Source organism: Gastrolobium bilobum, unplaced genomic scaffold (genome assembly GCF_033153095.1).
Source record: "Gastrolobium bilobum isolate Gb01-03AN ecotype WA unplaced genomic scaffold, APGP_CSIRO_Gbil_v1 utg1078, whole genome shotgun sequence".
Classification (NCBI taxonomy): domain Eukaryota; kingdom Viridiplantae; phylum Streptophyta; class Magnoliopsida; order Fabales; family Fabaceae; genus Gastrolobium; species Gastrolobium bilobum.
Window position 1 is genome coordinate 360,559 of NW_026898172.1, and position 27,983 is coordinate 388,541.

General features: G+C 34.2%; 2 protein-coding genes across 4 annotated transcripts; one reads left to right on the forward strand and one right to left on the reverse strand.

Annotated features, from left to right (window-relative positions):
• Positions 1 to 453: 453 nt before the first annotated feature.
• LOC133313549 (uncharacterized) lies at positions 454 to 10,493 on the forward strand. Its single transcript, XM_061514939.1, has 8 exons — positions 454 to 3,429; positions 3,642 to 3,896; positions 4,174 to 4,890; positions 5,062 to 5,889; positions 7,010 to 7,741; positions 7,819 to 8,625; positions 9,143 to 9,223; positions 9,354 to 10,493. Exons 1-8 carry the CDS (start codon positions 454 to 456, stop codon positions 10,491 to 10,493), a joined length of 7,536 nt encoding a protein of 2,511 aa, XP_061370923.1.
• Positions 10,494 to 17,025: 6,532 nt separating this feature from the next.
• LOC133313551 (disease resistance protein RPV1-like) lies at positions 17,026 to 27,341 on the reverse strand. 3 transcript variants are annotated; one of them, XM_061514942.1, is made up of 6 exons: positions 26,821 to 27,341; positions 25,164 to 26,265; positions 24,616 to 24,891; positions 24,186 to 24,521; positions 23,745 to 24,002; positions 17,026 to 18,570 (listed from the first exon to the last, which is right to left on the reverse strand). In XM_061514942.1, exons 1-6 carry the CDS (start codon positions 27,315 to 27,317, stop codon positions 17,773 to 17,775), a joined length of 3,267 nt encoding a protein of 1,088 aa, XP_061370926.1. In that variant the 5' UTR covers positions 27,318 to 27,341; the 3' UTR covers positions 17,026 to 17,772. The 3 variants fall into 3 exon arrangements, with proteins under 3 accessions (XP_061370926.1, XP_061370927.1, XP_061370925.1); XM_061514943.1 differs by having other exon boundaries at positions 23,745 to 24,521; positions 26,821 to 27,011; positions 27,115 to 27,241; XM_061514941.1 differs by having other exon boundaries at positions 23,745 to 24,521.
• Positions 27,342 to 27,983: the final 642 nt, after the last annotated feature.

The window sequence follows — 27,983 nt, forward strand, 5'->3', positions numbered from 1 at the left end:
TGTTTACCAAAATATAATTTCAAGAAAATTAAATGGCAATAAAACTTTTAGAGATTTATTTATAATTTATGTCAACTTTTGTCGATTCCAAACACAGTCGACACTCATCAAGTAATGGATTGTCCTCAAATTGAATGTAAAGTTGGGCAGTTCTTTTAATATTTTTAATGGATACAAGGCTACGTGTGCTCAAATGTAATGTCAGTAAATTGTATTAATAATTTTGGTGGTGATTAGATTTATAAACTTATCTCAAAATAAGAAATAAAGAAGTGATTATTATTGATTTGCATCCCAAAGAAAACACTGTGGAATAAAAACTTAACCTATCTCATCTATTAATTTAAGCTTATAGTCTTATTTATCATAACTAATATTATTATTTTTTGTTTATGTGCATGCAGAAGACGTAGTTCATCTATATATAGAGCTCGTTAAAGTCAACTATGAAAGATGGATAGTCTAACTGCTTGGTGTTGCAAATTGCTGACGTCACCTCAACTGAAGGCATGGCTAAAGCAACAGTTGTTGATTCCCCTACTTGAGTATGAGACAAGACTTAAAAAACTAGAAGTTGTTGTTCAGAATCTGAAGAAAGGTAAAGAAGTACTTCAATACAAAGTTGATGAGGAAGAAAACCGATATGGGAGAGGGATTCCCGATGAAGTTAAAAAATGGATTGACGTAGTGGATAAAATAATTTCTGAATACGATCATTTTCTTGGGGAGGAAGAACATCATAAACTTGCAGTGTTTGACTTGCTTGCAAGTGGTGGTTACCTTCCTCACCCGGGGATAAGGTATCGTCGAAGCAGAACAGCATATAATATTACAAAGAAGGTTAATGCACTTCAACAAACAGCAAAGGAAGATACACTTTCTTATTGGCTTCGCCCACCCTCCTTGGCTGCCTTTTTTTCTAACGTTGGTTATGAGAGCTTTCAATCGAGAGATGAAACTGTGAAGAAGATTAAGGCAGCATTGGAAGATTCAAATGTTAAAATGATAGGACTTCATGGGTTTAGTGGTGTGGGCAAAACCACTTTAGTCAAAGAAGTTGCTAAGGGAGCCTTGGATGAGAAGAAGTTCAATGTAGTGACCATGGCAAATGTAACCAGAAATCCTGACATAAGAAAAATTCAAGGGCAAATTGCTGATATGTTGGGGATCACATTGGATGAGGAAAGTGATATTGCAAGAGCTACTCGAATTCAAATGAGATTAAAGGACGAGAAGGACAGCGTGCTTATAATCTTAGATGATCTTTGGGCAAAATTGGACTTCAATATGCTCGGGATTCCATCTGGTGATGATGATGTCCAGACAGATGTCGAAGAAAAAAAATCCCCTGAGGAGAAGAAAACTGAAGATGCTTCCAGAAAGAAGGAAACAGAAGATGCTTTAAGTATGATTGAAACCAAAGAAACCACCGGTGCTCACAATGGGACGGAAGCAAAAGAAACACTTAGTCATTATAAAGGGTGCAAAGTTTTGCTGATTTCTGAAACAAAACAAGTGTTATTAAGTCATATGGAAGGGAAGGAAGACTTTATTTTCTCTTTGGAAGTCTTAAAGGATAAGGAAGCAGAGATGCTGTTCAAGAATAAATCTGGAGTAGGAGATACACAATCTGAATTTGAAAAGTTAGCTGCTCAAATTGCCAAAAAGTGTGACGGGTTGCCAATGCATATAGTTACAACTGCAAGGGCATTAAAAAATCAGAGTCGCTCGGCATGGGAGGATGCTAACCGAAAGCTTGAATGTCAAAAGTTAACTGGAGTGCCTGAGTTTGCTACAAAGTTGAGCTATACTCTTTTAGAAAATGAAGAGCTCAAGTATACTTTCTTACTTTGTGCTCACATGGGTCATGATGCATTAGTTATGGACTTGGTGAAATACTGCATTGGTTTGGGTTTTCTTCAAGGAATTTCCAAAGTAAAGGAAGCTAAAGATAGAGTATATGCAATGGTTGAAAAGCTAAAAGAGGCTGGTTTGTTGTCTAACGGTTATTCAAATGATCATTTTACCATGCAAGCTATTGTTCGCAGTGCGGCTTTGTCAATAGCATCCAACGAGAACAAACATGTGTTTAAAATGACAAATGGAGAAGTTGATGAATGGCCAGATGAGGATAAACTTAAAAGGTACAATGTAATTTCCTTACAGCATTGTCATATCATTGAAGGGTTTCCTCTTTTAATAAAATGCCCCAGACTTAGAGTCTTCCATGTTAACAATAATGATCCAAGTCTGAAAATATCAGATAACTTTTTCAAAGGAATGAAAGAACTTAAAGTGTTGATATTGACTGGCTTTAACCTATCACCCTTTCCTTCGTCAATCAAATGCCTAACCAAACTCAGAATGCTTTGTTTGGAGCATTGTGTGCTACGTGAGGGATTATCCATAATAGGCCAATTGAAAAAGTTAAGAATTCTTAGTCTTTCCGGATCAGACATTGAAAAATTGCCTCCTCATTTGAATGAGTTAACAAAGCTACAAATTTTTGACATAAGTGATTGCTTAAAACTTCAAGAAATTCCTTCCAATGTAATAAGCAGTTTTATTAGTTTGGAAGAGTTGTATATGAGAAACACCTTGGTTCAATGGAATATGGAAGGAGGGTCAGATCAAAGTAAAAAAGCTAGTCTTTCTGAGCTGAGCCATCTGAATCAGTTGACAACTCTAGATATACAAATCCCAAATATTGACCATTTGCCAAACAACTTGTTCTTTGACAAGTTATATAGTTACAAGATTGTTATTGGAGATTTGAAGGCATACTTAGAGACAGATTTCAAGATGCCAGAGAAGTATGAAATATCGAGATTTTTGGCAGTTCAGTTAAAAAATTGCCTTGACATCCATTCTCAAATGGGCATCAAAATGTTGTTCAAAAGAGTTGAAATTTTGTTGCTGGAAGATCTCAAAGGTGTAGAAGATATCTTTTATAGGTTGAATTTGAAAGGATTTCCATACTTAAAACATTTATCCATTGTAAGAAATTCTGAAATTCAATCTCTAATCAACCCAAAAGACAGTCAACATCCTGTGAAGGCTTTTCCTAAATTGGAGTCATTGTATCTCTATAATCTCGATAAAATGGGTGAACTATGCTCCTGTAATCTTTCAGCACCCTCATTTGGTAAACTGAAAGTCATGAAGATCAATATGTGTGACAAATTGGAGAATGTTTTCTTACTTTCGGTGGTTAAACTTCTAACTCTTCTTGAAACAATTGAAGTTTCTGAATGCAAATCTTTGAAAGAGATTGTCCAAGCTGAAACGCCAAGCAACCCTAATGAAGTTGAGTATCCCAAGTTTCCAGAATTGCGCTCTTTGACATTGCAATCTTTATCTAAATTTATTGGATTCTATACCACTTCATCAACCGGAGGAGATACCAAAAAAATACTACTCCATGAAAAGGTGTGTTTCAACTTGTCATATAGATTTATTTATGCTTTACATTCCAAACTCCATTTCACATTTTATTTGTTAAAACTAAAAAGGAAGAAGTTTGTAACTTGGTAAACTTCAAAAAAAAAAAAAAACAGCTTTCCCCAAAAATAATTAACTTGAGAAAGACAAAATACTTTCTAGATTTTGTGTATACACTAATTTTGTATATTGCCTTGCAGGTTGAGGTTTTCAAATTAGAGAGAATGGAGTTGTCATCCATTCAAATTGACTTAATATGGAGTGTCCAACCTCCACTAAGTTCAAATTTTCAAAATTTGATACACTTGGATGTGAATGACTGTTCGAATTTAGAATGTTTATTATCACTTTCAATGGCCAAAAATCTGGGGAATCTTCAAAGCCTTTTCATTAGTGAATGTGAGAAGATGGAACATATCTTTCTTGAAGAGCAAGATTCCGATGATAAAATGGAGGTACGTTGGTTGGTGGGATTAGATTCTACTTTTTGATCTCTTTGTATGCCTTCAGTTAGTTGTTATTGCCATTATCTTGCATGTCAGAGATTGGAAAATCCTTCCTTTCCCGTTATATTGAAAAATTGTTTATAAACTTATATAGGATATACAAAATCTTAAAGCACCCCACAATCTAAAGCCTTCCTTTCTGTTTATTTTGTTTTTCTTAACTTGCTTTATGTTAGACATCATTGTTACTTCAATTAACATATGGATATAATGTGAACCAAAGCAGGGCAATATCTTTCCAAATTTGAAGAATATCAAATTGAGTAGCATGAAGAGTTTGAGAAAGATATGGGCGAAACTCCCTTTATATTCCTTTGGCAAACTGGATACTCTAATCATTGAGGAGTGTGATAAATTAGACAAAGTTTTTCCTTGTTACATGGAGGGAGTATTTCGGAGTCTATGCAACTTGAGGATTACTAATTGCAAATCAATGGAAGCAATATTTGACCTAGATAATGGAAAACAAGACGCTGGGGACATAACCAACTTGCAAGACATTCATTTAGAAGCACTCCCAAAATTGAAGCATGTGTGGAAATGGAGCAATGGCCAGAAAGGGCTTCTCAAATTGAACAATCTGCGAAACATATGGGTTCAAGATTGTGTCAGCTTAGAAAATATATTTCCAATTTCTATAGCCAATTGCCTTTACAATCTTGAATACCTTTTGGTGTGGGATTGCTCTCAATTGAGGGAAATGGTTGCTCAGGGAGAAGTTACCAACAACAACACAAGCAATCCTAATCCATCATTTGAGTTTCTGAAATTAACCACCATCAAATTTTTGAACCTTCCCAAACTCAAGAGTTTCTATCCGGGAAATTGTGAATTAAGATTCCCAGTATTGAATGACTTGTCTATTGAACATTGTGACAAGCTGGAACCATTCCCAAAAAAAACTGCAGATGCACAAAGCAAGTCAATCCTCTTTCCTGAAGAGGTACTAGTATGCCTTTCATCTCTTAAGAATAGTTTCTAATTCATTGAAAAATAGGACAAAAATCAAAATAGAAGAAGAAAAAACAGAATTTTCAATGGCATGGAAGATGCATTTTCATAAATTGACTTTTCTAATTATTATTATTTTTTCATTTATCTCTTAACTATATAGGTAATCAATAAGTTGAAGTTCATGAGAATTGAGTTGTGGCATGCAAATTCGTCAAGCAGCTACATGGGGGAGGAAAACTACCGAAGAGACAACTTAGAAGAGCTTCACTTATCTAGATTATGGAATACCAAAATTCTATATTTTTTCCTTCATAGGAATCCTAATCTGGAAAGCCTAACATTGAGTGATTCCTCCTTTAAAGAAGTAGTGCCTCATGTAAATCCTCCTGAAATTAAAAACTTGGGGGTCGTTCCAGAGCTGAAAAGCTTGAAGTTAATAGATTTACCTGAGCTTGAGAATATAGGTTTTGAACGGCACATAGTTCTACAAAGGATAGAGTTCTTGAGTTTAAACAAATGTCCTCGTTTGGCCACTATTGTGCCTCCCTCGGTATCTCTCACTCATTTGACAAGTCTGGAAGTGGTTAACTGTAAACTATTAAAATATTTGATGCCATCAACGACTGCAAAAAGCCTTGGACAACTCAAAACCCTGAAGGTAGTCAAATGTGAATCTCTGAAGGAAGTTGTAGGAAATGAAACAGAAAATGCAGACAAAGTTGTCATTGTTTTCAGACAATTGAAAGCTCTAGAACTAATATCATTGGGGAGCTTCGAAAGTTTCTGCAACTCTAAAAGTTACATCTTCGAGTTCCCAGCAATGGAGAAATTAGTAGTGAGTGCATGCCCTAAAATGGAAAAATTCTCTCAAGAAGTCAAGGACCCACCAATTTTACGAAAAGTATATGTTGTGCATGAAGGAGAGAAGAAGAGATCTTACTGGCGTGGTAACTTAAATGCTACGATACAGAAAATATTCAAGGAAAAGGTACGTATAAATGAATTTATTAACTCAATTTTCATTTTTCGTTTTGTTCTTTTTCTTTTCACTTTTTCAAATTAATTTAAAATGAATAAATTATTTTTATTTATTAAGACTTTGTTTGGATTGTAGTCATTAAAAGGAGAGGAGTGAAATAAAATGATAAAACCCATTTTATTAATGTTCAAAAATAAAATGGAATGTAACGAAGGAGTGTGAAAATACATAAGGGAACAGTGCAAGTGTCAAAATGAAAAAAAAAAAAAAAAATACTGAAAGACAGAAACAGTAGCAAGACAAAATAGTGACTACAATGACACGTGGCGGTGAGAAAAAAAAAATGCTTCGCAGAAAAGATTTTGATTAAATTTTAATCAGGGGATGATTTGTACTGGAGAGAGGTGATCCTTTTATAAATAAATAATAAAGTAACGTTATTTAGTACAAAGTTTTTTTTTCAAGAATTGACAACGAATCCTGTCGGCACTAACGGAAAAAAGAGTTTCATTAATGTAAATAAATGACAACGAATCCTGTTGGCACTAAATTGACAACGAATCCTGTTGGCACTAATGGAAAAAAGAGTTTCATGTAAATAAATATAAATATGGGTTGGGTGTTTGTATTTTAAATGACATAAGTTATGTCATTTTAAGAGAGAGATAGACACAAAAAATAAAAATCATGCGGGAGAGAAAGTGGATGGTTTTTTTAATTTAAATTTTAAATAAAAAAATTTATTTTATATCTATCTCTCTTAAAATAATATCATTTAAAATGAGAAACAATTTTCCTTATAAATATATCTAGTCTTGTAAAAAAATTTATTTTGTATTTATCTTTCTTAAAATAATGTCATTTAAAATTACAAACACTTTTCCCTGTAAATATATCTATTCTTGTAGTCAGAATCTTTCATATAACACTCACGAATTTGTTTTCGTGCAAAGTCCGTTAACACTGAGATTTAACTTCAATCCATTTTATTACTCGCTCGAGTATTTATTTTCAATTTAGAGATGCAAATTGGAAAACCATTGGAATGGTGTTTATACTTTATAGGCTGTCATTTGGGGTAGAAGAAATACGATAAATCTGATGAAATACTAATTTGCAATATTTACAGAGTTTTTTTGAAGGCATGGGCGAGATTAGTCTTTCAGAACATCCTGATCTACAAGAAGCCTGGGGTGATAAAAATGCTCTGCAAAACAGTTGGTTTTACAGTTTGAAAACTTTGAAGCTGTTCAAATGTAAAATTCAACCATGTGCAATTCCATCTCATGTTCTTCCTTATTTAAATAACTTACAAGAATTGGAAGTATCTGAGTGCAGCTGGGTAAATGTAATTTTTCATATGAACAGCACTGAGGTTATGGGAAAGTTGAAGAAATTGAGTTTGCAAAATCTTAGGGGGCTGACGCATGTGTGGGAAAACTATCATGAAGGAATGTTCAGCTTTCAAAATCTGCAAGAAGTTTTTGTAAACTCTTGTCACAATCTGAAAACTCTGTTTCCTGAGGCCCTGGCCGAAAATCTTAAGAAGCTCGAGAAGCTTGAAATAAAATCTTGTTATAATTTGCAAGAAATTGTTGAAAAGGAAGAAGACGCAACAGCAGCTCAAGTGACAAAAGAATTTGTGTTCCCTCGTTTAACCTCACTGGTTCTTTATGATTTGTCCAAGCTCACTAACTTTTACCCTAAAGCATTCACTCTGGAATGCCCCGAGTTAAATAGTTTTATTGTGTACTATTGTAATAATTTGGAGGTATTTCATAGCGGGAAAGAAGCACATCCCAACAATGAAGTTAGTAGTACTTCATCAATTAAGAGACATTCCCTATTCTCGGATCCAAAGGTAAGTAATACAGGATTTGCACTCAAGCTTTTATTTTCGTTTTGTAATTCACACCGCTTTTGTTTTGACTTCAATAGGTTATTCCCAATCTCGAGGAATTGAGGCTGGAAGGGAAACAGATTTCCATGTTAAGGTTGAACTTAGAACAATCTAAGAAAGAACTCAAACGTTTAAAGCAACTCTTCCTGCTTTCTAGTTACTATGGGGATCGGGTGCCGTTCGAAATACTTGAGATGACACCCAATTTAGAAACAATGTTTATAGCCACTTGCTGTGTGTCGGAAATTGGTCAACACAAGATGCCTGAACACTTGAAAACGTTGTTTTTGCATGGAGTGTGGGGGCTCATGTCCATCGGGTCAGAAGACTTACCATGGTTAAACACACTTTGTGAGAAGCTCCACAAATTATGTCTTTACAGGTGTCGTGGTTTGACAACATTACTACGCTCTGTGAGAAGCTCCACAGTATCTTTCTCTGATCTAAAAGAATTGATTGTGGAGGAATGTGATGGATTGAAGTATTTATTGACATCCTCAGCAGCAAAAAAGTTAAGGCACCTTGAGGAGATCAGAGTCAGTCGCTGTAAATGGATCAAAGAAATAGTGGCAAAAGAGGAAGATGAAATAACTTCAGAAGATATCAAATTTGAGCAGCTGGACAAGATAGTTCTCAAAGATTTATCAAGACTCGAATGTTTTTATTCAGGCAATGTCACTTTGCAGTTACCGTCTCTGATACAAGTGGACATAAAGGATTGCCCCAAGATGGAAAAATTTTCCCAAGGATTGATACATGCAAAATCTTTTAGAGGAATTCTCTTTTCCTCCCACTCAAATTCTGATTTGGTATTCCAAGATGATCTTAACACCTCAATAAATCAGGTGTTTTCTGTCCAACCGGTAAGGACTTTATCTGAATCAATTAATTTAATGTCTTTTTTTTTTCTTTTTTTAATACATAATTTAATGTCTTCAAACGAGTCTTGTCCAAAAATCTCTTTTGATAAATTATGGCATTGGATAACAATATTTATACTCTACTTTTCCTTACTATTATGACTCTAATATTTCGTTATTATGCTAATAACTTTTCTATCAATTATTGTTATGAATGCATTTTCCAAGTTATCTTGAAAGAATTGTTAACCATTTACGTTATTTGTGTTTTTTTTAAGAATTTGGGTCATAATGCCATTCACATATTTGTACAACTATGGTTTAGAGGAATTTTACATTTTACACCTCCGTCGATTGCTTTTGGCACTAATTTGGAGGCAAACTCACTGCATGGCTACTTTGTCGATTGCTCATTTCAAACTCTACATATTTAAAAACAACAATAGTTTGAATCCTTACATAAGTATTAAGTACTGAGTAGTTTCATGTCTTTATTATGTAGTATACTCAGTTAGTTTTACGTCCCGAGAAGTATCCAACATTGGAAAAGGTATGGCTTCAGAGAGAGACAGCCACAAAACTGGTATTTCAACTTAACTTCTTTATTCGTGGTTGGGTGTGAATTTTTAACAGATGTCATACTACCTTCTCATTTACTTCCTTCCCTAGTTAACTTGGAAAAGTTAAAAGTGAGCGGTTGTAATTCTGTTAAGGCAATATTGAAGTACATGTCTGAATCTACCACTGCCAAAATATTGCCTAATCTAAAAAGGATGGAGGTAGGTGACTGTAATTCAATGAAAGAAATAGTGGCTAAAGAGGGAGATGAGATAATATTTAAGAAGCTTGAGATCTTGATTTTTGAATCATTGCCAAGAATTGGAAGCTTTGAATTGGGGAGATGCACTTTGAATTTCCCATGCTTGGAAGAAGTGTCATTCATCAATTGCCATGGCATGAAATATTTGTTCACTTCCTCAACTGCCAAAACCATCAAAAGATTTCCTAATCTGAAGGAGATACGAGTATTTGACTGTGAGTCCTTGGAAGAAATAGTGGCAAAAGAGGGAGATGAATCAGATGAATATGAGATAATATTTGAGAAGCTTGAGAATTTGACTCTAGAGTCATTGCCAAAACTTCGAAGCTTTGACTTGGAGAGATCCACTTTGAATTTCCCATGCTTGAAAAAAGTTTCATTCATCGATTGCCACGGCATGAAACACTTGTTCACTTCCTCAGCTACCAAAAGCATCAAAAGATTTCCTAATCTGGAGGAGATATCTGTACGCAGCTGTGAGTCCTTGGAAGAAATAGTGGCAAAAGTGGGAGACAAAGCAGATGAATATGAGATAATATTTGAGAAGCTTGAGATTTTCACTCTAGTGTCATTGCCAAGACTTGGAAGCTTAGACACGGGGAGTTCCACTTTAAATTTTCCATGTTTGAAAGAAATGAAGTTCAGCAGATGCCACAGCATGAAATACTTGTTCACATACTCAACTGCCAAAAGATTGCCTAATTTGAAGGAGATATGCGTAAGTGAATGTGAGTCAATAAAAGAAATAGTGGCTAAAGAGGGAGATGAATCAGAAGAAGACCAGACCATACTCCAATGGCTTGAGATTTTGCGTTTATCCTGGTTGTGGAAACTTGAAAGCTTTTACTCGGGGAGTTCCACTTTGAATTTTCCATGTTTGAAAAAATTGGTGTTTTTCAATTGCCACAACCTGAAAATTTTTCGTTATGCTGACATAGTACCAAAAGAATTGGAGGTGATAAGAGACTATGTCCGTTGGGAAGGTGATATAAATGATGTGATCAAGCAACAGTTGAGGAAGGAGGTAGCTTGAGTTAGTATAATGACAGGTACGTAGCTAATTTAGTTCTCATGGACATGCAATATATATGCTGATTAATTACCTTTGATCTCTACCGGCTTAATTTGCACCATTTCTGTGTTGTGGGGAGCACTAATGGGAAGCTAAACATACCAGCAAAATAATTTGCATCATTTTTCAAAACATATCACTTCCTAATTTCCTTCAACAGCTATAACTTTGAGAATAATTTCATCATCTAATAATGGTCCTTTTGTTTTTATACATGCAGAATTCGGAACGTTAAATTAATGTGTACTCTACCTAAATAATTTCGGTCTTATCTGATTACCTCACTTTTTGTAATAATTTGCCTTAGGAAATTGTTGTCTGGTGAGAGAAGCTTATTGTCATTGCCTTCCCTCATGGTAGCCTTGTAAACTAGTTGTCTTGTTTTTCAAGCAGCAACAGAGCAGAAAACATGGAATGTTATGGTGAGTTTGTTATTCCTGGATTTGTTTTTTCCATCTCATGAAAATATTTATCCGAACATAGTAAAAGATAACATGACAAGTCAATTTTGAGAAATAAAAAGAAAGTTTAGAAATGATAATCGATTAAATTTGATTAGTATGCATAGAAATTCATAATTTTCAAAACTAGAAACTCAGGCTAGTTAAGAAAACATAAAAACACCAAAATTTGATAGTCTCTTATTTTCTCGTAACTTTATAAAGGGAAATAATTATCTCATGTTGCATGAGATAACATAGACAAAATCGTGAAGTCCACTAATTTTTTTTTTTTTGAAAATATAATGGATCAAACTATCTTGTCTTTGTTATATGAGATAATTATCTCATGCAACATGAGATAAATAGATCCCTATAAAATATGATGTAAACTTGAATTTTTTATTTATCATAGTTTGGATGCTAATTGTTGCCTTCATGAATAGACTCAACATATTTTCCTCTTATTATTCTTAAAGTTGGAAAATGTTATTTTAAGTTTCAGCAACTATCTAATGTAACTGTTTGTTTGTTTTTTTTTTTTTTTTTAAGGCTCAATGGGGCTCGAAGAATGCAATTAGATGATAAGTGGATAACAACATTGCAACAATTATTGACAAATTTGGGGCTTTTCTTTTCTTCTGGAATATGGTGTTCATGAATAAAGCTTTCGTGTATGTCTACACGAAGTGTGTGGTTTTTAAGTTGTGTAAGGGTGTTTTTTTTTAATAAAGTTGTCCTCTATTTATATAGGAGGCATGTATTTCTACCATTGTTGTGTATGTTTCTTAAGTTATGGAGTATTTCATTAATAAGTATTTCTACAGGTATTGTGTACGATTTTTAAGTTATGAGTGTTTCATGAATAAATTACCTGTATTGATACAGGCATGATTGGATTTTACATTGAAAAGGGAGTGTTTTATGAGTAAAGTTGACATGTATATTTGTAGGAAGTATGCATGGTTTTTAAGCTATAGAAAGACTGCTTCAGAAATTAAGTTTATTTGTATTTCCTCAATATATGTGTACTTTTTTTTTATTTTTTGGTAATTCTATAATTTAAAATTGGGTAAAGGATTTCTCTATTTCACCGGAGATCAAATTATTTTCAGGCTCAAAATGACGTCATTTTGGGACAGAAATCAAAGTGTTTTTTTTTTTTTGGTAAATAAAATCAAAGTGTTTTTATAATTATAATATATTGCAGGATTATATATTTTTATCTATATAATTTTTTAATCTTATAATCCAAAATGACGTCGTGTTGAGTTCACTGAAGATAATTTTATCTCCGATTACTGGAGATATACTTTTCCCTTTAAAATTATAGAAATGATGTTCGTGAATTATGTGAGGTCTGATAGGAAATTTTTTTGTTATTTGTAGATTCATTTATGGGATTTTGCCATATTTATAAAGCGGTTTTATATGGGATACATGTATAAAAGATAAAATTATCCTATATAACATAATAAATATTAATCTTATTTATAATTACTATAATGTAAAATTTATAATAATATATTTTTTTGGTTGACAAATTTATAATAATATTATTTGTGTTATTTATTGTTTTATGTCTGGATTATAAAAGAGCATAAGTTGTTTTATTTTTCGTGTTATAAATAAACTTTTGTAAGTTAATTATCAAGTAATAAAAATTTTAAAGATTTACGTTGCCCTATAAGTTATATGAATAATTATTTTAATAATTAAATAAAATATAATTTTATTGGTATTGTATTATTTTTTATGTGATATGTTATTCTATATATATTTTTCTTGTCTACCTTGGTGTTGAGTAGTAGTTGATAAGATAGGTATGAAAAAAATGTAAGGAAAATAGCTTATTCCATTTTTTATTAACAAAGAGATTAATTTTGATTTAATTTTTTTCTTATGAGTCAGGGCAAAATATCAGATGAGTCAAAATAAATAAAACTAAAATAATATTTTTCTTGTGGGGTTAAATATTTTTTGTATATATAACCATAAACGGGGAGGTTATACTTACTACTTCTTTTTCTTATTATCTCTTACTAATAAATTTTAACTGTTGACTTTCGTCAATCTAAAGTTATAATTTATTGAAAATTAATAATTAATTAATAAGTATGACCCAATAAATTACAATCGTTAGATTGACGAAAATCAACGATTAAGATTTGATAATAAAAAAAGAGGTAGCAAGTATAATCTCTCCCTAAATCATAAATTAAAACAAAATATTTGTATATTTTCTAAATTGACCCCGATAAAATTGAGTGCTTAAACTTGCCTTATCCCAGTTACCAAGTTGCCGTCACACAGGCCAATTTAGCCAAACGACTAAGGATAAGATGAAGATTATTCTTAGTGCGTGTTTGGTAATTTTTATTTTAATAAATGATTTTTTTTTAATAAAAAGGTTATTGACAAGTTGAAACAATCAAATTACCCAAAATAAATAAACACGCACTTACCGATTAGTAAAAAAATTTGCTCGATATGTACCAAAATAAAAATAAAAATTACTCGATATAATATATAATTAAATAATTAATATAAAACTTTACTGTTTTTTTTTTTGTAAACTAAAACTTTACTGCTTTTTTTTTTTTGGTAGAAGAGGAGAGGAATAAAACCCCAAAGAGAAACTCAGTTCACAAAGATCCTACGGGAATTACAAATAGAAGAAAAATCAGCCAAATACAACAGCAAAATCCCAGCTAGGGGGGAATGAAACATGCTAAAATTATCCTTCAATGGGTGCTCCAAAGGATATTTAGAAAGCCATTACCTTCTCTAAAGACATGCACCAACTGTACATCCCAATCTCTATGTAACCAAGCTCGAATGTGAGTCACTAGACGAGACTCTCGAGCTGCTCCTCCACTCGTGGAGAGCAAAGTGATCACTGATTTAGCATCACTTTCTAGCACACACCTTCTCCAGCCTCCATTCCAAGCCAATTCAAGGCCTTTAAGAACACCCGACAACTCAGCTACAAAGGCAGAACAATTACCTATATGATAGGCAAACCCTTGAATCTAGGAACCGGTCTCATCTCTTAAAAAACCTCCACACGCTGCACCACCACCATCAAAATTGGCTGCCCCATCAATATTAATTTTAATCCAGCCAGTCTCTGGAGGATGCCAAATAACAGGAATGACAATCGGTCTCCTATGAATACTGCCATCAATATACTGCACCCAAGCATTAGAAACTTCATGAACTCTTTTTTCAATCGATTGGCTTGTAAATGCCAACCAACTATCATCTTGACCATGCACCACGTCATTTCTCCACCGCCAGGCACTTTCAACAGTGATTGCAAACACAGTAGACCATTTAGCGTTAAACCGCATGACAGCATCGTTCGTCAAATTCTGCAACAGCCAAGTACCCAAATCTGCATTAAAAAAATCATTAGAGAAATCGGGTTCAATTAATTCCATCCAGACCCTCTTGATTTTGATACAATCTCGAGCCATATTATAGATTCATCTTCCAATTGACACAAAGGGCATATGGGCAAAGACATATCCAATCTTGCAAGCATGCTTCTTGTGGGTAGTCTATGATGAGCCATTTTCCACAACAGAACACTAATTATGTGAGGAACCTTTAAATTCCATATAGCCGACCAGCAATCACTCTCCCTGTCATCAGCCCCATCCTGATTGAGTAACGCACTATATAAGTGCTTAACAGAAAAATTACTATCCCCCTTGATATGCCACCTAAGACAGTCAGTCCCATTCCCCCATTGAGGAGGCAAAATACTACGTATTGTTTGAATGACAGTAGCTGGGAGATAATTGGCCATAGCCTCACAGTTCCACATCCCACCCTCTGTCACAAACTCCCTCACCTTTCTACCACTTTCCGCCTGTGGGATCAGCAAAAGTGCCTTACTTGCTAAATTACTTTCATGGTCCATCCACTTATCTTCCCAAAAATTGATAGAAAGACCATCCCCCATTTCCCAAACCAATCTCGGTTTCAGCTTATGCCAAACATTACACATTACTTTCAACAAATTAGAGTTCCCAATCATCCAAATGAACTCAGTATGATTATTGGTAATGCTACCATATTTAGCTCGCAGCACCTTAACCCATAACTTGTCAGGGTCCATAAAAAAATATTTATACTGAGTAAGTGCGTGTAAAAGATTTTTTTAAAATTAAAGATTGTTCTTCATGCTACCATATTTAGCTCGCAGCACCTTAACCCATTTTTTTAAAATTTTTTGTCAATTACCGTTTTGTCCCCTATTTTGTGTGTTTTTCGTGTCGTGTCGTGTTAACCCGCAAAAAGTGTCGTGTTCGTGTTGGGAAAAATTTGTGTCCAGTTAACACATTGGATCAGCCAAGTTTCAAACGCGATGCGACCCGGTTAAACCCGACCGATTTTGGTTAAAACTGGTGATCCGATTGATTAACCGGTGACCCAGCCCAGTATATTTAAAAAACAATTCCAAAAAAAATTCATAATTGACATATTTGAGTGATTTGTTGTTTACTGACTTACATAAGTTATATACCTACGATACTAACATTATCTCAGTTATGCACTATGCAGAAAATTTTGATTTGATTTATAGTTAGAGATAGAGGTGGCAAAACGAGCCAACCCACCCCGATCCGCCTTCAACCCGCAAAAAGCGGGGTGGGACGGGTTGACCCGCCGTTTGATGGTGGGTTTGAAACATCAACCCAGCCCGTTTTGAGGTAGGTTGGCGGGTCAACCCGCCTAAAAAATAAAAAATAATTAAAAAATAATAATAAATTATATTTTATTAATTTTATAATATTACTTATTTTTATTTCACACTTCCTTTAGTTTTTTTTCAATCTCAAGCGTAAATATAAGCTTATATTCAGTCAGATATTTTTTAAGAATTTATTTTTATCTCTATATATGGATAATCTTTGTCATAAATAAAGTGTTTTTCTTTATTTTTCTAGAGGAGTACTAAAATAAAAAAATTATATCTTATCAATTAAGATATTATAAAATATAATTATTAATTTATTATAATTAATAATTAAATATTAAATTTAAAAATATTTCAAGTTATTTATTTTGAAAATTAATTTATAAATTATCTTAATTTTTTATTTTAAAAATATATTTAAAAATTTTTAAAATATTATTTAAGATAAATTAAGTATGCATTATCAAAATAAGATATTTACTTTCTTTAGATAATTTTATAATGATATCGGGTAAAAAATAGATAAGATAAAATAATATTTGTTTTGAATTTAAATATTTTTTTTAGAAATTTATATTTATTTATTTGTTTGCATTAGATGAGGATATAAAATAAAGAGAGAGAAAATAAAAAATTGTATATGTATAAAAATATAAGATATAATTGAGATTATTATTAATTTAAATCAATTTAAATTTGAATAAATTATTTACATTTTTCAGCACATAATTTTAATTTTTAAGATATGATAATAATATAAGATAAAAGTTGAGAAAAATAAAATAAAATTGTGTATATATAAGATCACATGGGGTCTAAGTGATATATTTTGTAATTATAATGAGTGTAAGTAAAAATCTGAAACCACAAGTAGTTAAATGATAAGTTATTTAACCACAATGGGTATAAGTGAGAAGTTTAAAACTACATAGTCAAATGATAAATCATAAAACTACAGTTGCTAAAAATGAAATTTTCCGTATTATATATGATACAATTGATTATATATTTGAATATCTCCTAGTTTTGTTATAAGATTATAACATGTATGGCTGTCTCCAATGATCAGTTCACTGTCATTACAACTTAAGGTTGAACTGAACAAAACAGAACAAAAAGACAAGCATTTTCATGAAAAATACTATCATTAAAATAATTTTGTAATAATAATATTTGTACAAATTTACCCACTGAAACAAGCTTCTCATTTAATCCAACAAGTCATCAAATAACGTAGTGATTGAAATATAACTTCTTTATTTTTTAATATTAAATAACACATTAGGAAAAGATAAATTTTTTTATTTTATTTGTTTAGACAGGATATGACAACCCATCTTAAAACGGAATAGATTTGAATTTTCAACCTATCAACCCATTCATCAATGGGGGATTAACCCACCCGCCTCATTTTTTTGTAGGTTAGAGGCTGAGGTGGGATGGGTTGGCCTCTTTTAACAACTTTTGCTGCTCCAACCATCATCCCGTGTCCATATGGTCTTAGAGAAATGCTCAGCTCGCAACGGTGCACTCTCCTTTCGCATGCTTATGGGGAAGCCAATAGTGCTACGGTTGTATAGCGTCAATACATCATACCTTGTCTTGCCAAGCAATCATGAGCTCTATAATGTAATGAGAAATTAACTTTAACAACATTCTCATAACCTCAAATAAACATTGCAAAATCAGGAAATGAGGGAATCCTATATTATGCCTTTATGGGGCCTTGGGCAACTAATGTGAGGTTTATAAGGCCTTGAGCACTCCCACCCTTTGAGTTAGCTTTTGGGGTGGTGACCTCAAAGTTCTTAACATGGTATCAGAGCGTTCGAAATCTCACCGCCTCCCACTTTCTTTGTAGTAGAATTTTCACATATAAGTGGGCTTGTATGTTGTCCACCCTTTAAGTTCAGTAGGCTCTCGTGTGAGGGGACATGTTGAGAAATATAGTCCCACATTGGTTGTATGAGCAACTAATGTGGAGCTTATAAGGCCTTGGGCACTCCTACACTTTTAAGCTAGCTTTTGGAGTGGTGTATCCCAAGGTTCTTTACAATGACATTGACATGCTCAATAAAAAATTGTTGAAACCTCAATTCTGGTTCAAGCATAAACATTCTCCCATTCTCTTTGTAAGTCTTGCAAAGATACTTTTGTTTGGCTTTGGTGATGGCTCCGTTTTCATCTCAGGTGATAGTTCCATTTCCACACTATATGGTGGCTGTGAGTTCAATTCAGGTGATGGATCCGTTTTCATCTCAGGTGATGGCTCCATTTCCACACTATATGATAGCTGTGAGTTAAATTCAGATGCTGGCTCCATTTCCATACTATGTGATGGCTGTGAGTTCAATTCAGATGCTGGCTCCATTTCCACACTAGGTGATGGCTTTGAGTTCAATTCAGATGCTGGCTCCATTTCGACACTAGGTGATAATTGTGCGTTCAATTCAGGTGGTGGCTCCATTTCCACATTAATTGAAGGCTCAACTTCCACAGTAATTGACTGGCCATATATTACGTAGACAGCAGTCTTCTTAGCAGTCAATCCATGCCCAAATGCTACAAAAATCTCAACAGTGTCACCAGGTTCTAGATTTGATATCACACCCTGCCAATCTTCATCATTAAAGGACATAGCTGTGTCTCTCTTGTGTATCAGAATAGTGCACTTCGTGTAATTAATGATCAAAACACTAATAAGACATTCGGCTGCCATGTTTTCAGGTTTTGATGAATAAACCACACATAAAATCATTCCCTTCATGCGACAATCACCATCTTCAGGCACTTGGAAAACCACAGAATGTCCTGCACATGTATAGGCCAACCAAGAAGGACAATTGTCACCCGGAAGGAAAACATCATTAGAACGATTGGTTGTCAATTCCTGTATCATGAAACAAAACCTTAGTTATATATGTATTTATGCTTTTCAAATGGACTTTTCGCCCCACTATAGTATCATTCTGAATTCCATAAGGTGAATGTTCAAGATAATAACAGTGTACTGCGTAAAGAAAAATATAGCCAAGAAAACTAACTGAAACAAATTGTGTCAATAGTTTTGTAACACATATGAATTGCAGAAATTCATGACATTTTCTGCTTCAATAATAAAGAAAAAGTCGCAGAACTGATGTGTCATACAAGTCTTTCAACTTATAATGGGGCAATGAATATTTACTTATGTTGGTTCACATACTATTAGACAGTCCTTACACTTATTTTCACCTTCCATATGTTCTTTAGGATCCCTACTTATAAAAAAGTTTGATCATCTCTTTCCCTCAGTTTGTTCAAGATAATAATTACATCATTGAATCTCATGGGAGGGTTTTGTCATCAAGGACTCCAAAACGGGGACGGTCCTCCATTTTTGCTGAATATCATGCTTTGTATTGTGTCTTTTCTTTCCTTCTGGTCCTGCCAGGCTGCCATTTGCATTGTTATCTATATGTGCATCTTTGGACATTTGGCTTGCTTGCCTTGGTCATCCCGGTTCACTTGTCATTCATCTATTGCAGTCTCAGGCTGATTTCGGTCTTACTGTCTTATCTTTTTATTCTTCACCAGTGCAGCTGATATAAATATCAGTGACTCAATTGTAATTGATTCATTCAATATTAATATGACTTTACCCAACTTTAATAAGATGGTATCAGAGCTCTACACATAGCTTTGATTATCAATCAGAAGCTTTCTTTCTTCTTCCAAAGTAATTTTTTCCCTTCCATTGAAGATCACATTCCCTGTAACAATGGTGAACCAAAATCTTGTTCCTTTTCCTGAATTTCTAACGAGTCCAACAAATCAGTTTTATCTTCATCCCAATGAGAATCCATCTTTGGTTCTTGTTTTTCCCTCTTTTGAATGGAAAAAATTACCATAGTTTAAAGCCATGAAAATGGCCCTGCATTCCAAAAATTAACTAGCTTTTGTTGATGGGAGGATCAATATTCCAGATCCTGATGATCCAATGATCATTGCATAGGATAGGTGCATCACCATGATTCTTTCTTGGATTCATATATCTAACTCAGAATCAATAGCGCAATCGGTGTGGACTGACAAAGTTATTAATGCCTAGAACGACCTAAAGGAAAGATGTTCTCAATCGGATGTTTTCCGCATTTTGGATCTTGAAGATGATATCTCAAGTTGCAGCAAGGAGACTTATCGGTCGCTAATTACATCACCCAACTGAAAAGCTTATGGGATGAAATGGACTGTCTTGAGCAATTCCATCTCACATTTTGGATGTTTTTACCGAGTGAAGTCAATGAGAGAGGAGTCGTGTAATCAAGTTATTGAAGGGCCTCGATGTTCAATTTCGCATGTCAGATCGCAGGTAATGTGCATTGAACCTTTACTAGGTGTAAATAAAGCATTTTCTATGGTAATTCAACAGGAGAAAAGGTTAAATCTTGATGCTGGTGTAAATAATCACCCTGAAGACATAAGGATTTGCTAATGCAATTGAATAAAGCGGGCTAAGAAATGATTTTGCAAGTAGAGGGCGTAGTCGAACCAGTTTTGCAAGAGGTTATGGCAATGTAACCAAGTGTGGTACACATTGTAAGAAAACTAATTATATCATTGAGAGCTGCTACCACAAATGTTGTTTCCCTTGTGGATATAGGTCAAAGGGACATATGGCCAACCTGACCATCCAAGATTCACAAGAAGAAGGGGATGATTCTTCTGGGCTTTTATCAGGAACAACCTTTACTAAGGAATAATACCAAGAACTAACGGATTTAGAGCGGAGAGCAAAGGTATTTTGTCAATTCATCTACTTACCTGATGGAGAGCAAAGGTATTTTGTCAATTCAAGCTCCTGCAACAACTCAGATTCTGGTCAAGGGGATCTAGTGCACCTAAGGCTTGGGCATCCATCAAATTCTGTACTTAGAATCATGTATTCACAATTCCCTTTCATTTCTTATAAAAATGTGACCCCTTGTGATACTTGACATTTTGAGAAACTAAGAAAATTGCCTTATGTTTTCGGTTCTATCAAAAGAAATAAACCATTTGATTTGATTCATGTTGACATATGGAGACCCTACTCAATTCCCTCAATACATAATCATCACTATTTTCTTACCATAGCGGATGATTTCAGTCATTTCACTTGGATTGTCTTAAGGAAACATAAGTCCGATACCTACAAACATCAAGAATTCCATTGCTTTTGTTCCAACTCAATTCAAAACAGTGGCAAAAGTTATTAGACGTGACAATGGAGTTGAGTTTTCCATGAGTGATTCCTTCCTCAGCAAAGAAATTGTGCATCAACAATTATGTGTGGAATGTCCCCAACAAAATGGGGTAGATGAAAGGAAGCAACAACATATCCTCAATATAGCTCAAGCCCTTTACTTCAAAGCCAATTTGCCAGCAAACTTTGGTGCTATGCTGTAACACACCACATTTGTATTAAGAAATGTCATATGAAAATCAATTCCCTTTTAAATCCTTTACTAGTACTAAAGAACCCAATATAACAGAAAGTATAAAAATTTAAGGAGTTTCGGTGCTTCTTAGACGACTAGCATCAGTGATCCACTTGATGATCCTTTTCTCATTCCTTCCCAGACTATTAACACCAAACCATAACCAACCTATGAGCTCAGTACCCCAAGACCCTCAAGAACAATCTGATACTTTACCTACCAACCACTTCCCCTCAACCACATGATAATACTAACCCACAATCTCATGCTCGACAAGATTCCACTAATGCTTCTCTTCAAAGATCCACAAGAATCAAATCTCAACCTAAATATTTGACAGAATATCACTGTTCTCTATCAACAGCTTTTTTTGACATCCAATCTTCTTCTCCAGGTATGAATACTCCATATCCCCTCTCTTCTATTTTATCTTATAATAAATGCTCTAGTCCCTATAAATGAGAAAAGGATTAGCTCTTATAATAAATCCAGTCCCTATATTTGACCTGCTGTATTGACGGAAGGCATTCTATCTCAGGGCTTTGTGTATTTCTAGGATTAGCTATTGTCTCCTGGAAATCCAAGAAACATACCATAGTGAGTCATTCTTCTTCAGAAGCAAAATACACGACTTTAGTTAGCCTCTCTGTGAACTTAAATGGACTTCTTTTCTCCTCAAGGACCTTACCTTCCTTTTGCCAAGCCCATTTCTATTTTTTGTGATAACCAATCCTCTATTCATCTTGCACACAATCCCACTTTCCAGGAAAGGAGTAAACACAGATATTAATTGCCATGTGATTTGTGAATGCATCACTTCAGGCCTTGTTCATTTCTTTCCCCATACATTCTTCTGCTCAAATTGCTGATACTATGACTAAAGCTCTGCATCCATTTCAATTTCTTGGTCTTTTATCCAAGTTAGGGATGAAAGACATACATCTCCCAACTAGAAGGGGGATATTATCACACGAGTATTTTACCAACTATGGACACGTGGCCAACCTTTCATCTTTTATGTTATTAGTTAGTTATTTCTGTTTTCTCATTCTTGCCTTTTCTTTTTACTCTTCATCACTGTACAAAAGTTGATATAAATATCACTGACTGAGTTGTAATTGATTCATTCAATACTAATATGATTTTACCCATCCTAACAAAAAGATTTTTGCTACATGTCTTGCTACTAATAGGTTCTATATTTGTTGTGAAACTGTATTTCATTCATATCTCCCAATAGGGTGTGGCTACAATATATATAAGAGAGCATAAGGGTATAAAAGGAAACAGCAGAAGCTCCCGGCTATGGGGGAGACTCCTAGCCCAAGTCACAAGCTTGAGAATTAAGATAACCTTGTGCTTTCTTACACATAAGACTCCCTCTTTACACAAAAGCATGAGAATTAAGCTTTCATTCTTTACACAACAGATTCCCTTTCTCTCCCCCCTAGGTACATGTTTGTCTACAGGTCCTCCCACCATTATATGATCTTAGTGATTTTTTATTAACTGGCTCTACCGACATATTACTTGCTAATTTTATTTTCCTCTTTGAAGAGAGTGTGATACTGTATTAAGCCTAACATTAACACTAAGAAAATCCCATCATTTTCTTCTTTATAGCTGCTCTCTCTCCAAAACAGTGGGAATGCCACCGTTGTCAATTAGGTAAAATATATGTTTGCTTTTTGCTCATAGCCAATTCTAGCAAGTAAAATCTATTCTTCCTGAATATAAAAGAGCTACGAGGCAAGTGTATTGCAGTAACTTCTTGATGCTATGTTTTTTCTATAAAGGAAAATACTATAGTAACTGTTGAGATATATAGTCCCACATTGGTTGTATGTGCAACTAATGTGGCCTTTATAAGGCCTTGGACACTCCCACCCTTTGAGCTAGCTTTTGGGGTAGTGTATCCCAAGGTTCTTTACATGGTATCAGAGCCTCGCCGCCCCCCACTTTCTCTTGTGGCGTTTCTTAGCACAGGTAAACTGAGCCTGTTGCATTGTCCACTCTTCAAGCCCAATGGGCTCTTGTGTAAGGGGGCGTGTTGAGATATATAGTCCCACATTGGTTGTATGTGCAACTAATGTGACTTTCTTTACAGTAACATTTAGTTTATGATTCTGGATTCCTACTAATATGGAGAAGAAAGGAGCAACATATTTGGTGGTTTTAAAATTTCAGTAGTTGTAATTTGTAAAGAATCTATCTAGCTACCTAGTTCTTATGTGATTGTTTATATATACTACAAATATTAAAAAAAAAAAAAAAAAAAACACGAGTCTTCAAAAGTAAAAATAATGAAAAGAGAAAACAAGTATAACAAATATATATATTAAACAAGCAAATGAACGGAGATAAGGACGAGGAAATAAAATGGAATGCAGAAAAATGAAATGGGATATAATTATCAACAAAACTTTGTTGCACTTCTACAATACATGCCTGACCCTATCATATATGTTAGTTTATCTGATATATACTTGAATAATTCGAATCTTTCGGAAACTTTTAGCTTATAAGACAACAAATGCAAATGGAAAAGTCTTTCATGTTCTCTTAATGATAAAGATCAGTAAAGGTATGAAGATAGAGAAGTAACCTGTGATATGCTCTTGCCTAGAATATCGATGACCATATGGTAACTTCCCATTCCAATTAAAAGTGATCTCAATGAAAGATCTGAATTTTGTGATGCATATGATGATGCTCCCAATTGAGCAAAATATACATCATATAGGTCATCTAGGATTCTTCTTAATTCTTGAGTTAATTGACACTCCGAGCTGCATTGCACCCAAACACTTCGAAGTTTTGGAAGGTTCCCAAGCATTGGTGATAGATTACCAAAATTATTATCCTGTACATCAATGGAAACTAGAGATGATGACATGCCCCCAAATGGTGGAATACGGGATAGGGGATTCATTGTCGGTGACATCCAAGACCATATGAGAGAAGGAAATACATCACGCACTAATCCTTCATATCCACACAGGGATATATATCCAATACTTTTGGATCTAACAATCGAAAAGGGCACCTGTTTTACAGCAGTGTTGTTTGCAATTAGAGTTGTCAAGGATTCCATATGCACTATATCTTCTTCTAACTTGTCAATCTTTGAACAACCAGAAAGTATGAGAGTTTTCACAGATTTCAACTCATAGATCCTCCTTGGGAGATTGGTAAGGCTTGTACAGTTCTTCAAATTGATCAGAAGAAGTTTACTTAGATCTCCAATGGACTGGTGTACCTCAATCAAACTTGGACAATCCTTGAGAATGAGCTTTTCTAGATTCGGTAGTTTTGAAAAGTCAGGGGTATTTGTCAAGAACCTGGAATGACTGAGATTGAGGATTTTTAGCCTCCCCAGCAACTGTAAAGAGAAAAATGTTTAAAAGAAAAATTAGAAAACAAAATGAAATATTGTCATGAACCTTAGTTTTAAAAGAAAATGTTAATAATTATACCTTGGGTTCCTTCCAAATTTTTTTAATATTACTGTGTTTTAATTCAATGGCAACTAGATTTCCCAGATAAAAGTTATCAGGAATATATTCCAAGGGAAATCGTTGCCAATTGACCCATCTCAGTTGTTCGGAAAGATATCCATAATCCCCGTTGAGTTCAACATGATCAAATTGTAAAAGTCGCATTCTCTTCATTTCCTTGAAAGCATTACTACTAAAGCAAACCCTGTCGGTTCTTTGCATCTTCAAAGCCAATCCCTCAACAGTTTCTGTTCCCTGCATGCAAAGAAAAAAGCAGAGAAAAATAAGTGTAAACTTTTTTTTCTTTTGCTCGCTTTGAAGTGATACATAAAGCTACAGCAATGTAGCCTAGGCACGCTTTTAATGCAAATGACAAGGCAAACACTCAGATTATGAATGCCACAATTTTCAGCCAGTAGTTATGAAGAGCAAAAAATCTCACAAACTAACAGAGTTTTATGATCATGATAAGATTATGGACGATGATAAAAAAAAAAATTCAAAATGTATATAGAGAAAGTTCTTACAGTATTTTTTGTCAAAACATCAAGCACATCCTCTTGAAACCACAGTCGACTACGCTTCTCAGGATTTTTAGCTGAACTTTCACGAACAATTTCTCTTCCCATGTCACGTAGCAAAGCATGTATTCCAAGCTTGTTATTCTTTTCAACTTTTATGAGGCTCCGCTCTATGAGGACTGTTAATCCAATATCAGCATGAAGCCCACAACCATTTAGTATATCTGTAACATAGTCTCTATCCTTACCAATAAAGAAACAACATATGTCAAGAAATATATCCTTTTCCATATCATCCCTTAGACCATCAAAGCTTATTCTCAGTTTCTCTTGTACTTGATCATTGGGAATTATCTCCAGTTTTGACAATACACTTCTCCATTCTTGTTCTGTCCTCTCATATAAATAAGATCCAAGGACTTCAAGTGCTAGTGGTAAACCCCCACAGTATGCAACTATGTTTCTTGAGAGTTCAATCAAGTCTTCTCTTGGACTTGCTTCTCTAAAAGCATGCCAACTAAAAAGCTCAAGGGACTCATTTTCGTCCATTTCCTTTGTTCTATGAACATGGTCAACTTTAAGCACATTAAGTAGGCGCACATCTCTGGTTGTAACAATTAACACACTACCTGAACCAATCCATTTACGATTTCCACATAGGGCTTTTAATTGCTCAAACTCATTCACATCATCAAGTACAATGAGTGCCCTTTTTCCACAAAGTCTTCTCTCGATCACAGTTGTCCCCATAGCAATACTATGTATCTTCACTTTTGTTTTCAGAACATCTGAAATAAGTTGTTCTTGTAAATCAATATACCCTCTACTATCTTTTTCGCAAACTTCTCTAATATTTTCGATGAAACTTGTACCCTCAAATTTGCGATGAATTTGATTGTAAATGGCTTTGGCTGTGGTGGTTTTACCCGATCCACCCATTCCCCATATCCCTAGCATACAAACTTTGCTTGATTGATTTTCAAGTAACCCAATCACTTCTCCCACACGGGTTTCTAATCCAACTGGAAATTCCGTAATAGACAGTAATGTGTTGTCTAGTTTTGTTAAAACCTCTTCAAGAATAAGCTTTGCTACTTTAGCTTGATTGCTTCAATAATTGTAAAACAGTCAGAATGAGCATAAATTAGGAAAGGCTATAACTTATAAGCTCAGGATATGCTTTATTAACCACCATGCATGTGGATCAACTAGCACGGGTTGTTTTAGCTTAATCGGGAGAGCCCATGGCAGGGGACCGCAATCAATGGGTGAAATTATACCAATCGTAGCAAGTAGATTTGACACCATGTCTCAACCCAAAACCATGGGTCGGCCCTAAGTGTGTGAAACCCCAAGTGGGACACCACCAAAAGGATAAGCTAGCACAACACTGGCCAATGGATTCGGCATCATGTCTCAACCCAAAATCTTAAGGCACAGAATTCATAAGTCTATCAACTTATATGCACTTTACTTAGCTCATTACCAACAATACGAGACTCATTACACTTGAATAACTCACACCAAAAAAAAATTTGGTAGAGCGAGTTTTGCTCCCTCTACCCCCGGATCGATTAATAGATGAACGGGTGGAAAATTCTCCACAAATAAAAATATTTATTCTCAAATAGAAGAAGCAAATAACTATAAAGTATCGATTTACCTGCTAGTGGTGACTTCCCAACCAGACAAATTTGCAGCTTCGGTGAGTGTAGTCCTCCACCTGGACCACACATTTGTCATGTTTTTCCCAGAGTACTTTTTTCTTGCAAGTTTTTCCATAGCTTCTCCCAAAGCACCCATTTGATAACGTATTTGCGTTGGTTCAACACCGTAAAACACGGGCAGAACAACCTGGCCATAAGTTCTGTGGCATTCCATTATTTTTACGAGCTCATTAAGACACCAACTAGATTCAGTGTAGGTTTCGGAGAAAACAACGATAGAGATTTGAGACCTTTCTATTGCTCGCAGTAGTTCTGGTCCTAACTCCGTTCCCTTCTCAAGCTTCTCATCGTCAAGGAAAGTGTTGATTCCAGCATTTGAGAGGGAAGCGTGGAGATGAGAAACGAAGCTGTTACGCGTGTCTTTCCCTCTGAAACTCAAGAACACGTCGTAGATCCATCGACCATTGAAGGATGAAGAAGACATGGACTCCATCAAAGGAAGTGAAGTCAACGTTAAACGACAAAGCAAAATCGCAAAATACAGAAATGATGAGATCTAACTTGGCATACCATCTTTTTATCTTTGGCTTTAACAGAAAATGTACAAGCAGTTATTTTTAAATTAAGCTAAAATATTAAAAAATAAAATATTAAAATATTTTTAAAATTATACATAATCAATTTAAAAATATTAAACATATTTGAAATTAAAAGATATGCATAGTTAACTTAAAATAATTTGATTACTAAAAAAAAACTTAAAATAATTTAAATTAAAAAAAAAACTAAATTAAGATTGACATGTTTCATTCTTTAAAACAATAAAAATAAAAAATAGACTAAAATAATAAAGTACTATCAAGTAATAGTGTGATAAAATGTATGACTTGTTTGTTCTAACAAGCTATGTACACAAAATTATACAAATTATAACGGAGGGAATCATCTACCCAAAATGGAGGGAACTATCCAGAATAATGACACTATGAGACTGAACTTATATATTTGAAAGTTAAAAATAAAGATTACTCAACTTTTTAATTGGATATTATTTTTACACGTATACTTATACTTACATATAGAAAATAATAATAATAAAATACAAAATAATAAGATAATAAATATTATTTATTTAAATTAGTTTAAAAAAGATAAGTCT

Bases quoted from the DNA above. Each gene is read 5' to 3' on its own strand.
- LOC133313549 (XM_061514939.1), top strand. From the start codon at position 454: ATGGATAGTCTAACTGCTTGGTGTTGCAAATTGCTGACGTCACCTCAA. The intron at 3,897-4,173 runs GTACGTTGGTTG...GAACCAAAGCAG, and splicing joins ATTCCGATGATAAAATGGAG to GGCAATATCTTTCCAAATTT. The intron at 7,742-7,818 runs GTAAGTAATACA...TGACTTCAATAG, and splicing joins CCCTATTCTCGGATCCAAAG to GTTATTCCCAATCTCGAGGA.
- LOC133313551 (XM_061514941.1), bottom strand. From the start codon at position 27,317: ATGGAGTCCATGTCTTCTTCATCCTTCAATGGTCGATGGATCTACGAC. The intron at 26,266-26,820 runs GTAAATCGATAC...CAATTATTGAAG, and splicing joins TGGGAAGTCACCACTAGCAG to CAATCAAGCTAAAGTAGCAA. The intron at 24,892-25,163 runs GTAAGAACTTTC...CTTTGCATGCAG, and splicing joins ATGTTTTGACAAAAAATACT to GGAACAGAAACTGTTGAGGG.